We start from the raw sequence: 14152 nt of genomic DNA, 5'->3' as shown, positions 1-14152 counted from the left end.
GGGGAGTTTTACACCTTCCTTTCCTTAGCTCACCTTTCCAAATTAGATTCGAGGTTTTTCTTACCTTTATTTAATTGATCGTAAAATGGGAAAAATAATGAGTTATACATATATCTAATATATATATATAATCAGATATTTAAAAATCAGATATAATTTTGATCCCTACTTTATCGCTAGAACCGTCAATTTGGATTAGATCTATCAGATTAGTCCGTTCTATCAAACAATTTAAGTAGATTGAGTTAAAATTTTATCAATATATTTTAAGGTGGATTTAGGTAGGTCGACCCGCCTAAACTCGCGACCCTCATGAGTTGGCCTGTGACCTGCGTGAGTTGGTCCGTAGATTCAAAAAATTTATTTTTTCCTTTAAAATTTAAAATTAAAAAGAAAAAAATTAATGAATTAATAAATTTGATCCATAATCCAAATTATATTTTTATAAATTTATAGATTGACCTGTCTAATCTGTGCCGTTTTAAATTGAATTGGATTAAAAAATATTTAACCTACTAAGTTAATGGATCTCTTCCGTCTTATTATATGATAGTTTCTAGTGGATTACCACCACTTGCATCATGAATTGGTCCGTTTACAACAAAGAAGCGCTCAATTTCCTAAAAGAACAATGATATGCAGTATGAAAAAATACAACATAAAATCAACATGACATACTGCATGCAATGAGTTTCACATCTATGCAATGAGACCCACAGTCATGTAGTTGAATGTGTTATGTTTATTTCATGATATATTTTTTTCATGTTGCATATCATTTCTCTGAAATAAGTTAGAAAAAAAATTCAATATCTAAGGGTATTTTAAGTAAGTAAGAAAAATTAAAAGAAGAGAGAATTTCGAGTGCGGAAAGGTGTTTTGCTAAAATTTTAAATATATAATTGATCTAAAGTGAAACTATTAATAGATATTTAGGGTTAAACTGAAATTTTCTTGGTCAATCAAGAGTGCAGACCCGCTGGAAAGGGTGAAGAGATGGCTTCCCTAATCCCGATCGCTACCCTCCTCCTCCTCCTCCTCGCCGCCGTCGCCGACGCCGCCCCTTCGGGGGATGATCTGGTAGCGGAGCTGCAGACTCTCCGAGATCAGTCGCCCTCCGGTGTGATCCACCTCAACGACCGCCTCGTCTCCCGCTTCCTTACCTCCGTTGACACGCCCCGTCCCTATTCCCTCCTCATCTTCTTCGATGCCAACCAGCTCCGCTCGAAGGCCGAGCTTCACCTCCCCCACCTCCATTCGGAGTTCTCCCTCCTCTCCGCCTCCTTCGCCGCCCACCACAAAGAAGACGACGTCTCGTCTTCTCGCCTTTTCTTCTGCGACATCGAGTTCGGGGAGTCCCAACAGTCCTTTGGTCTTTTTGGCGTCTCCACCCTTCCCCATGCCCGCCTCGTGACTCCATCAACTCGTTCCCTCCGAGACGCCATCGCCATGGACCAGTCCGACATCTCCCGGGGTGCGGACTCCATGGCCGACTTCGTTGAGGCCAAGGCCAAGATCTCCCTCGGTGGTCCCATCCTACGCCCTCCCCTTATCTCCCTCCGCCAGGTCCTCTTCCTTCTTGCTGCCGTCATCATCGCCGCCCCATTCCTAATACGCCGCATACTTGAGGGCGACACCTTCTTCCACGACCGACGTCTCTGGATGTCCCTCGCTCTTTTCGTTTACTTCTTTGGAGTCTCCGGCACGATGCACAATATCATCCGTAACATGCCCATGGTGCTGCCCGACCGCAGCAACCCCGATCGCCTTATCTTCTTCTACCAGGGATCTGGGATGCAGCTGGGAGCGGAAGGCTTCGCCATTGGATTCCTATACATGATCGTTGGTCTTGTTCTGGCCTTCGTAACTCATTTGCTGGTCAAATTTCGGAACATCTCCGTTCAGAGGGGATTCATGTTGGTCGGGATGCTGCTGGCTTACTGGGCTGTGAGCAAGGTGATATATTTAGATAATTGGAAGACTGGGTATAGCATCCATGCTTTCTGGCCGAAGAGTTGGAGGTGATGAGGGATTAGGTCAGTGATTTTCTTTTACGATTTTTATTTCCTATCTATGGTATCATTTTTTTTTTCCTTTTTGCTCTTGTGCAGGAAAAGAAAATGTATCATCTTGGTGACTTTTACACGCCTGATAATTTATTCTTTCTAATTTGCTCTTCAGTTTCTTAACATTATCTTGGCGCATCTCAGATTCTGTGCTTCTTCCATGTAGAAAAATTCCTCTCAGGATAGCTATGTAAGAAACGTAGGGTTCAGTTTGAGTTAGCTACGATTAAATAAAATAAAAATAATCACACATCAGTGTAAGAGAGGCTTCCGCTTGCATTTCTGGGTAACTATTTGAGAAACATAGAAACCTGCTGGCCTAGTCTCATGTAAGTAGAGTAAATGGAAACACCACAAGGAAATTTAAGAGAGGCCTTGTTGCCCTGGTTTCTGAGAAGTCAGGTGATAATGTGATACCATAAAGTAGGTTAAAATTGCCTCCTAAAGGGGTTCATAGCCTATTTACTTTTGGGGTAAGGACACGAAGATGAGCACAGGATATGTAATAAAATCATAATTTTTGTTTTTGTATTCTTATGTTTGACACGAGTTTTATTTGGTGAGGAGAATTGATTAATAATCAAATTTTACTTTTTCTATAGCCACTTTTGGGATGATAGTACTCTTATGATTGTAACATGAATAAGCAATTAAACAGGCTTTTGAAAAGCCTATACAAGTCATCAATAAGATCACTTATATGCTATGAATACAAATGGACTTCCTCAGTGCTAAGCTTCACACTCTATGTGTCTTTAGTAGCTGAGGCTACAAAAAAGCCAAAAAAAAAAAAAGTTAAACCACAACTTTTTTCCAAACCACTGTATTTTTGGTGGGCCCAATGAGCATAAGGATACCTCATAATGAAGTAACCAATATCTTGTTGTTTTCCTATATCTGTTAGTTTGATCTTCTATATACATGTTTTTGACAATCATCTATACCTTTGGGTTTCCTCTGTGATTCACTGTTTCACTATAAGAGAAAGAAGAGAAATTTGAAACCTGGACCTTATGAGACTAATCTTTTGGTTGACCAAGATGATGATTGCGGCCTTTAGATAGTTTTAAGTTACTTTATTGGATAACTAGTTGCGGTGATATTAATACTACTGAGTTATGATATTATTTTTTGAACTCTATAATATTTGAAACTTTGATTATGTGGTTCAATTTTCTTTAAATTATTACTACTATAGATGATCTCAAGTGTTAAATTTATGCAACTTCCATGTATTCTATGTCATGTAATTTTGTGAGTACACATAGCGAATTGACCATCGTCCTGCACCAAGTTGGCCTAATGACTTGGAAACAATGTTAATTGCAGAAGTGTATTTATTCATTGGAGATTAGCATTTATCAATTTACAAAACATTTATCAATTAATAAAACATGAGAGTCTATGCAAAAAAACTTCAAAGATTGACATTTAAGGTTATTATATAAGTATAAGAAAGAGAATTAATATAATGCCATCACTATAATAACTACCATTGAATTCCTCAAAGTCATCCCAATCCCCACATGCTCCAACATCTTGTTGTTTGAAACCATCATTAACCATTTCATTACATTGTTAGCATTTTTTAAGATAAGCAATCTCATTCTTGATCACTTTGATGCTTTATATTGGATAGAATTCAATTTAAACTAGATGGTGAATTTAGTTCATTTGCAAATCTGTTGAAGCTAGGAGGCCCCAAATAGTGAATTTGGTCCAAGTGCAATCTGTTGAGGCTGGACTAGTGTGGTGATCCATTATATAAATATAAATTAAAAATTTGAGCTTTTGAGCTATGTGGTTAACAATCAACTTTGCTATTTAGGTCTGGATTAAATCCTTTTTTTAAAACATTGTAGTATTGTACATACATGATGATTACATACATGATGATTGTGAGGAGGCGTGTTGAAGTTAGAAGGGTCAGTATTTATTGGTCCCAAATAGACGAGTGCAGTGGTCCATTATATAAATATAATTATAAATTGATCTCTTTCCTAACATGATAAGTTGTTAACTAATTAACTTTACTGTAATTTATTGCTTAATAGAGTATGATTGATTGGATCTCGTAAACCTGTATGATATAGATTACTAACTGAAGATTTGAACAATTTATGGCGAGATCACAATGAGATGCATATATTATATATCACATAGAATTTGACTACATGAGCCATATGAATATGCAATGCAATGAAGTATGCCGCATGTAGAACCAGATCTGATTATGTTGTGCTGCTTACTGTATCTTTCTCCCTACATGAGACCAATCATTCAAATAGATGGTGTAGACTAATAAATTTGGATAGTAATGAACTTGCCTACATATGTAGCCAATGTGTTTTGTAAAAAAAAAAGGTGGCACGATTTGTGTTTCTGGATTACATTTAAGCTTCTGAGCTTGAGATGTTCAAATCATAAGTCAAAATGTTTTCTTGTCTACAAGCTTTGGTTTAAAGAATGGCAACAATGCAACATGAAAGAGATAAGGGACAGCAAATCTGATTGAATTCTCATAAAAGCCTTAATTCCTGTTGATTTATGTTCTATGTGAAAATAAGTTACTAAAGTAATTAAATTGGAAAATTGTAAAATAGAAGAGATTGATTTATAGATGTAACTTCCTGGCAAGAAATTGCTTATTACATCAATTGTCCTTTCTGATATGCATTTTTCTTGGCTGTAATATTTTTTACTATGATATACCTATTCAGAGATGAAATAGTAAGAAATTATGCCAAATTGGTAAATGTGGAATCATGGTTATATAATTATTATCTTGGCAAAGTACTACTCTTTTAATAAGTAACAATATTTTCTTTTTGGCAAAACTTAATGGTAGCTTATACTAAATTAAAACAATCACGTTTGAGACTTCAGTGCTAAGATTCATATTGTCGGCTTTGACTATTTTGTAAATTTTCATCCGGATGCAATAGGTTATCATGAGAACATAAGATTCATATTGTCGGCTTTGACTATTTTGTAAATTTTCATCTGGATGCAATAGGTTATCATGAGAACATATTATCATCTTTTCCCATGTGCGTGGCTGTGGTAGAACACTGATTCGGTAACAAGAGTTCACTGTTATCTGGATCAACTAAATGAACATACTTGTATATGATTGACATTGTTGGTGGATTTTTTTTTGAGGAATAAATGTAGTTTAGGTTATTGTTTTATTCTGCACTAGGAACAAATAACAACATTTAGGGAACATGCTATCCTATAGAAAAATAGGATGGAATGCATCACATTGAGAATGAAACCAGATGGCAGTCTTTTTTTTCCCGGAGGAAAACTGGAGAACAAAAAAGATCTAGACAGGCAATATGAATGGATAACAGCCACTTTAACATGCTGCACTCAATTGGAATGAGATATAAAAACACTATAAAAGAGATGAAGGTTTATGTTAAAGGAAATGGAAATGTTGTATATCAAATTCAACCTAAATTGAATGTTGCTCAATGGACATATATCGAATTCAACCTAAATTGTGCACATCAAACAAGAATGTGCAAATCATTCTTGATTTAGCCAGTTCAGGATGATTCTCCTCTCGGGTTCTGTTTACTGTAATAATTTTCCTATTTACATGTTCTTCTGTTCGTTTTTTTATGCCCTTTGTGTTTCTATATTTTGGTATAGGCTTGGTGTATAGTAGATGGTAAACATATATAGTTGTAGACATGAATATGTTCCATGAAGCGAAATCAAAGATGATTGATAAAAATAATCTTAGAAAGTTGATACTAATAAAAATAGAAACCTTTCAGAGAACATGAGCAGACAAGATTCCTATAGTTGACATTGGTATGATTTATTATTGTTGTTATATTCTCATTCTGTTCTTGCAACAAACAAATACCCTACTTTTGTAGCAAATACATATCGAAATGTGCAAATATATGAATTGCAAACTAGAGTCATTTGCCTTATTTCACAACAATTTCTCAGCTATTAGTTTACAAAGTTCTGGAGCCGTTAAATGTCTCAGCTTTAACATTTATTAACTATTTATTTTTCCCAAGTACCATTTCTTTGACATTTTACATCTTGTGTTCTGCAGGATTTCTGCTGCCTCAATCGTTATTGATTTGATGAGAAAATCCTAAATTTGTTGAGAGCGGTACGTTTAGGTTTATTGTTGAAATGGAATTTGAATGTTTTCTTTTCAATTCTATCGAACTTGTTTCGTCAAATCCCGAGCTTGTATTTTTGTTGATTACTGAGCAACTTTAACATGTTAAACTTTTAAATGTTATGAATGTTAAAGAACTTAGCTCACGGATAGAACTTTATATGCACCAGAAACTCTGAATTCTTGGCCTCTCCATTTCAAATTTCCCAATTGGCATATCGACCTGTCTTTCTTTTCAGATCCATCATTCTTTTCAGTAAAACTCTCAGGTTCTTCATAAAGGATGTTAGATCCTGATGATGTTCTGAAGCCCACATCATCTGTATCAAAAATTCAAGTTAGAGCTCCGAACCCTCTTGTTCTTTTGTTTATGTTTATATTGTTTTTCTACTGTGCAAAGTCAACACCTCATCTTCTTGCTGCCTCGACGTCTAACACCTTCCCTTTACTCAAGCTGCAGCATGTATAAACAAACTCTGAGATCCAAAGCTCCTACCAAGGGAATGATTTTTTTTTTTTGTGATTTTAATATGTCACCCCCTAAAAAAATTTTCAATAGTTTTTTGTTATGGGTCTTACATTATCAAATCACACATATTTATTTATTATTATTTTATTTAATATCTCATCAAGCCCCACTACATAGAGAAAAATAGTAGTGCTTTTAAATTAAAAAGTTTAAATCTCACCTCCACAGTGATTTTAGTTTGTTTATTCCACATTTTGGTTTAGCAAACCTTTCCAAAAATTTTTGCATTGACATGAATGTTCCTTATTGACATCATTTCGAGCTAGGCCATTTCCAATGTAAGATTTTTAGAGAGGTTTATGAAATCAAAATATTGAATAAAAAAGCTTGAATCAGGTATGAGATTTGAAGTTTTTAATTTAAGAGTACTAGTGAAATTTCAAAATTATTTTTTTCTGTCGAAATTGAGAAGTTGGACTTGGATGATCAGTAATTAATTAACAATAAAATTTAAAATTTATAAGGAGAGTTTTTTATTATGGAAAGAATAGTAAATTTTTATATAGGGAGATTTTTTTTTCATTGCGTATGCATTTAATATGGTATATTAGAAATTATAAAAAAACTCATTTAAAATTCTAATTATGGACATTAGATTTGAAATTTATAATTTAAAAATGATAATGATAATGAAAATTTGAAATTATTTTTTTCGGAATTAATCATGCGAATGAGATCAGTAATTAATTAATAATGAAATTTGAGATTTATAAAAATTATTTTTGAAAACAATAATAAATTTTTATATAGTTGATGTGGCTTAAGGCTCATGTCAATCCTCGTTGACTGCATGTGAAACTTTTCCAAGTCCAATACATCGATCTCATGCCCATTGACTGTACAGGTCAAGTCTATCATCATTCCCATGAATATATCATCGTGTATATATATATATATATTATATTTAAAATTATATATATATTTATATATATATAGTAGTTGTTGGGAAGGTCACGTGACACGCTTGAATACATGCTAAGATCTCATATATTATATTATATTGTACCAAGACATTCCTTTTGTTTATTTTATCGGACCGTGTGAATTTTTTTTAATATTATCCGTTTCACGTACTTAATTTTGTAATTCTAAACTCCTGTTCAAATTTTTTCTTCCTACGTTTAAAATTTTCAATTTATTCAAAAAATCATTATTCTCGACTTACATTATAGAATTCAGAGAACATGAATACATTAAAAAAAATTTATAAAAATATATTAATTTTGATTTAAAATAATTAAAAAATTTTAAAATACATTAAATCAATTTCGTTTGACTAATGGATTTACATTATTAGAAAATTTAAAAATTTAATATTTTTAAATTGAAAAAATCTTAAAAATCTAATGATAATATTAATTAATGAGTATTTTGTCCTATGCTTTATAATAAATTGATAATAAATTTTATTAAACTTTTATTATAAGTATTCTCAATTTACATTGTTGAATTCCGATATAAAAGCAAAGATGTTGATGAATTTAAAAAATTTTAAATTATTTTAAATTAAAATTAATATATTTTTAAAGTTTTTTAAAAATGTATTTATATTAATAGATATGAATTTGACACCATAAATCTAGAATAGTAAATTTTTTATTAAAAGATAGAATAAAAATTTGAATTTGAAAGGAATTTGGCAAGATTCATTTTACCCCCTAAACTTATCTTTTATTTTTGTAATTTTTTTAACACTTTTTGTTTTACTTTTAATCATTATATTGCTAAATTATTTCATAAAAAATGATAGGATGGGTTGGGATAACAGAAATAATAATTATTAGGAAGTGAAATGGAAGGTTTGACAATTTTAAGGTGTAATTTGTTAACTTTAAAATTGTAGGGATGTTTTGAAAATTCTGAGGTAAAATGAAAAAAAAATGCGGGTACAAAACTTGATGTCTGTTTTTGGAAGTTACGAGGAAGCTCGATGGCCATGGCCCGATCCGCTGAGCGGGAGGAATTACCGGAAAAGGCATCTCCGGCGATCGGCTGCCACCGGAACTACCGTCTCCCTTCCGCCTCCAAGGGGCATCTAAAACGCGGCTGCCGCCTCCGCCGTCCTATCAGGAACCAGTCTTTTTCGGGCAGTAGACAGAGTGGCCCCGTCACTGCCCTCGTGACGCGGAAGCTCCATGGAGCCGTCCGGAAGGAGAAGAAATCGACGCGAGGAGTGGGGTGGTCTTCCGGAGGTCCTCCGGTGGCTTTATCGGCGAGGAAGCTGGCGATGGCGTTGTGGCATTTACCGGCGGTGGGATTTATAGGGAGCGAGATACAAGGTAGCGTCGCTCGGCTAGGGTTGGAGGTAAGATATTATTGTGTGCTTTCTTTGACAACCTAAAATTTGTCCCTTTACTTGTGAAACTTATGCAATTCCCTTTGACCAGACACTGATTTGCGAAGAATCACACGTTAAAGTTATGGAATTAAATTTATTTTAAAGTGAGGATCTGATCTTCTTCTTGATCCTTTGCGCTTGGATTGCATTTTTATTCTAAAAAATCCTCTTTCCCCATTCTATGTTGAGAAATTTGGAAGCGTACAGATGTGTACTTTCAGGAAGAAAAAGAATAAGTTAGATCTCTTAAAGAATTGGAATAAACCACTCACAGTTGTTCAGAAAATTAATCAAGACCGTGATAGAAAAGCATCAATACATTATTTCAGAATGCTATATCCATGTAATCTTATGAGTCACCTTTCACATCAGTATTATTTCAGATCAGATGGTTTGTTGTGGTCCTTTTTTGTGGTTCTAGATGGAAATTTTACTTTCGCGTAATTAGTGAAGCAATTGTTCCTTGGCTGGTGCTTGTTGTCATGATGGAAACCATGTTTGCATTTATGCTGCCTTTATACTTCTTGCTTGTAGTTTTACTATAATTGTTAAAAGGTACATATATTTTTCTTTTGCATCAAATGAACTGCTGGCCACAATCATCTATTGCTATAGAAATCTCACTGAATCCCTCATTGCTTATGCTAACACCACTTCAATAGATTTTCTCTTAACAATCCATGCTAAAAACAATAAATAAATGTTACATGTTAGTGAAATTGTTAAGTAGGTCTTCCCCAGAATAAGGTCAAGCATAAGATATAAAATTATGAGATCGAATCATAAATAGAAAAACAATGCATGAGAAAAATAGGCTGTCTCAATAATATGGCAGTGCACATATAGATACAAATTTAACTTAGAAATCATCAAATAGGAGAATATCTATATTATTTGATCCACAACAATAAATCCATTAAAGTTGTCCAATTTCTTGAATTAATACACAGCATAAACAAGTATAATAAATCTACAAATTGTTGGCTCTAGTATACTATCTACTAATTCCAACATAAATTTCAAATCTAAAATTTTCAGTTACTAAAAAGATTAACAATACTATCAACTATCAGTTTGCAAGGTCAAAAATATAGGGTTCCAAAAAAATATGTGCTGTGTTAGGGACGATGAGGAAGAGTCTACCTCAAGTTTGAAATTCACTACTCTTCCTCAGCCCACAAAGATGAACATGGGTTTTAGGAGAGGGAAAAGATTGAGTTCTGTTTATATTAATGTTTTAAGTAGAAATGTTAGGTTTTCCATTAGGTAAGGATTAAATTGTATTAAATCAGTACTATATTCTATAATTGATATAAATTTCAAAACTAACTAAAAATAGTAACATTTTTAGGCATTTAGGCTCCAAGATTTGAATCTTGAATTCAAATTAAAAATTCTAATTTCAAGTTATAATATTAAAATTTTCCTAAATTAGATTATACAGGTAATTTTTCAAATTTGCAGCCAAACACAATGCACCTCCAATGTCCAAATGTCTGCGATCATGATAGAAGAATCCTCCACAATAGCAAGGGTAATGAACATGGTAGTCTTATTTCCCCTTGTGGCTTGAATACTAGTTCACAACAGGTAATCCTATGTTTGTGATCAATAGGTTAGTCGATATAAGCCAATGCAGTTCTGTTTCATATGGCATCTTTTGGTTGATTTTATCTGTAAGCAGCTTAAAGCTTCTGCCACGGATCCCTTCTTTGTGATAACGCAGGCAACAAAATGGGAGTCTCAGTGCTTAAAATCTTTGGATGAGATGTGCTATCCTATTAATCACACCAAACTTCACAAATATCAGCTTTACAATGCTTCAGTTATTCCTGTTCTCCAGGCAAAGTTAGTGCAAGCTCATTCTCTCATTAATGAACTTAGAAATGGCAGAGAGCTTGCCAACAAGAAGCTCATTCATTTACTCAAAAAGCTTTTGGAGGAAAAAGCTTCATGGCAGAGAGGAGAGCGTGAGAATATTTTGAACACCATGAAGGATGATCTAAACAGAGAGAGGAAAAGCCGAAAGAGGACCGAGGCCGTGCATGCCAAGCTGGTAAATGAGCTTGCTCAGGTCAAACTATCAGCAAAGCAGTATATGAAAGACTATGAGAAGGAGAGGAAGGCACGTGAGTTTGTTGAGCATGTATGCAATGAGCTTGCAAATGAAATTGGAGATGACAAAGCTGAAATACAAACTTTGAAAAGGAAATCAGTGAAGGTCCAAGAGGAATTAGATGCTGAGAGAAAAATGTTACATCTTGCAGAGCTTTGGCGTGAAGAAAGAGTTCAGATGAAGCTGATGGATGCAAATTTGATGCTTAAGGAGAAATATGCAGACTTGATGAGGCTTCAAGCAGATTTAGATGCTTTTATTATAACACACTCCACTACTAATACAAGTGTCTCGGTACTGAAAGAAGCTGTTATGCTTAGAGAATCTGCCAATTCTGTGAAACTCGAGGACATTCAGTTTTATCACCAGCCTCCTGCTTCTGGGGACATTTTCTCCATCTTCAATGAACTCCAACCAAGAGAAGAAGCTAATCAAAAGGAGATTGATCAATACCATGGATATGCCTGTGAAAGTCATGCCTCAAATATCCAGCCAGTGAGCCCTGAGACTGATATCTTTCTGGAAAATTCCATCAAGGCATATGCAAATGTGTTAGTTGACAAAGATAAGGATATACAAGATGACAATGGTGTGGTGAACATGAGCCACATAGAGGGCTATGGTTCATGCAATTATCTGGAAGGAAATGATCCATCTATCAACAGCTTTGATGAAGAATTCCATGCATCGGTCAGCATAACTGATTGGCATGTGCAGAGACAAAATAGCAATGTAGATAGCGAAACTTGTGAAATATGTTCAATCACACCTAGACAATCTAAGAAAAACATGCCTTATATAGGCAAGTTTTGGAGGTCCTCTCGCAATAAGAAGAAAGTTTTGGTAGAATTGCCAAATGGTAAGGTTATTGGTAGGAATGTCAACACCATTGTATCTCCAGGAGTGAATTCAGATGAAGTGGGTTCAAGCACACTGAGTCTAGGGATGTCAGTTGCTATAAATCCTCATGTCAGCAGAGGAATAAAAGGATGTGTTGAATGGCGGAGGGGCACAAAAGCAAAAAGTTGGAAGACTAAGCTTCAGGAGGCGAGAATGGAGAACCAGATGGCTCAGCTGTGCCATGCTAGTAAAAACAAATCTTAGTACGAATAGTTGATATTACTTTACCCAATGTATGCAGAAGAATGAAAGCTAGCTGATTTTTGGCTTAAAGGTAGCAATGATGACCAGTTCCAACCATGAACATGTGTATAGTAATTGTATGACTACTGGCACACCAGGCAGATGCCAGCTGGCTTGCTGAAGGTTTTGAGGGAACTATTATTGAGTTGGTTCATTTCATGCATCATTGTCCAAACACTGTTGTCGGAACACAGATGGTTTAATGCTTACGCTGATGGTGCTGCAGAATATATATCTTGATGCCTCCTTCAGGCATTAATAAGAATCCAAAGCATAGAGCAAAGAACTCTTTGTGCATTTGTATGTTTTCTTGGAATTTATAGTCTGGAATACATGTATCAGCTTTTGACTTGGCAACATATAGAATTTGTCAGATAATTTTTTTCTCTGTACAGTTTTATAAAGAAGGGATTACTGTGTTGTCCTCAGAAAAATAGCAGGTCATCTCCCTTAATTCTCATCCAATTTATTTCTGAAAGTTAAAAGGATATGCCCATTGCTTTTCCATTTGAATTTTTTTTGCTACTTGAAGGACTGATGGAGACGACCCTTCGGTATCTTGAAATGTTTGCACTGGTTCATGGATCTACATGTGCCTTTTTGGGTTAGTAGCTGAGAACCCATCACAGAGGTCAGTGGCAAATAGTTCTTTCCCTGATGAACTGTGCTTATAATGTTTCCTGTTTTGCAGCTAGGTACATCTGAAGCACTGCAATGCTTCGTGCAAGTCCAAGATTGTTACTAACCAACAAAAAAGTTTCATGATTGGTCTCCTTCCTGCAAAACAAGGTAAAACAATTTTGGTTTTCATGGTTGCAATTATTGCATTAGTCGAATGCTGTCGAGAACTGCATTTACATTGCATGTCTTCCCTATCCCCACTGTTTTTTCACCGTACTTAATAACTATACATACATATATGTGCTGCTGATGACATTAGGATCCTTAAACACGATAGTTAATCTCATGTTAATTAGGGAATAGATGACCCATCAGCTTTCCTCCACATGCTTTGCCATGGTACATTAGGTTGGAGCCATGAGGACCACTTCAAGAATGGCTAATTGTAAATGTGCCTTTTGAAGTTGATGGATCCCAACTCAATGACTTGGAATCTTTAACCTGCACAGTGGTCTCTCTCTCTCTCTCTCATGCCTTTGCCTACACACGTGTGTTGTAGGGCTAAACGTTCTCACTCGCTGCTGCCATTTAGTCTCTGTGTGCTAGCAAACAAAGACAGCAATCAATGGCAAAAAGTTAAGTTTCTAAGATGCTCCGATTACCTATTTCAAATGATTATATCACACATTCATTTTTCGAAATACCCTTATGTCTTTCACCTTGCTTTACTTGAACCAAATCAACTAGCACCTACTCGACTAGGCTATCACAGTTTCATGGTCACTTGGTCGTGATGATGTCGTGATTTCACGGCCAACTCGACCGCCAAATGGCCCGTGAAATCGCTACCGCCTAGTCAAACAATTGATCACATGGTTGAGTGACTGCCTAATTGTGATTTCATGACTAATTTGGTTCTGTAATGTAAAGGGATAGAGGGATATTTTAGAAAATTAGTACTTGATTTACTAACTAAAAAGTAGGGTTTATGATGGATATTTGGAAAATCTAGTTGTGTGATCTGATAAATTTTCATTTTGAATTAGAGATAACCAGTGAAAATAATGTCATTGAGTCAAGATAATTGGAAGAGTAAGCTCAATCAATTGTATTAGCAAAGGGCTTACTTAAACTTGCAGAATGCCAAAAGGGGCACAATTATGATATGACATCTCAAATAATGTAA

General features: G+C 35.0%; 2 protein-coding genes across 2 annotated transcripts; both read left to right on the top strand.

Moving 5' to 3' along the window:
• Positions 1 to 967: 967 nt before the first annotated feature.
• LOC141842154 (putative dolichyl-diphosphooligosaccharide--protein glycosyltransferase subunit 3) lies at positions 968 to 6365 on the top strand. Its single transcript, XM_074730376.1, has 2 exons — positions 968 to 2036; positions 6148 to 6365. The coding sequence occupies exon 1, from the start codon at positions 997 to 999 to the stop codon at positions 2023 to 2025; it is 1029 nt and encodes a 342-aa protein (XP_074586477.1). The 5' UTR covers positions 968 to 996; the 3' UTR covers positions 2026 to 2036; positions 6148 to 6365.
• A 2319-nt stretch (positions 6366 to 8684) lies between these two features.
• On the top strand, positions 8685 to 12680 carry LOC141842153 (uncharacterized). The gene is made up of 3 exons (XM_074730375.1): positions 8685 to 9053; positions 10551 to 10676; positions 10771 to 12680. The coding sequence occupies exons 1-3, from the start codon at positions 8685 to 8687 to the stop codon at positions 12304 to 12306; spliced, it is 2031 nt and encodes a 676-aa protein (XP_074586476.1). The 3' UTR covers positions 12307 to 12680.
• The last annotated feature ends 1472 nt before the right edge of the window (positions 12681 to 14152 follow it).

The sequence above is a fragment of the Curcuma longa genome, chromosome 11 (genome assembly GCF_044706935.1).
Source record: "Curcuma longa cultivar G26 ecotype Majalengka, Jawa Barat chromosome 11, ITB_CL_G26_1.1, whole genome shotgun sequence".
NCBI lineage: Eukaryota > Viridiplantae > Streptophyta > Magnoliopsida > Zingiberales > Zingiberaceae > Curcuma > Curcuma longa.
This window is presented reverse-complemented; position numbering and strand designations above follow the sequence as displayed.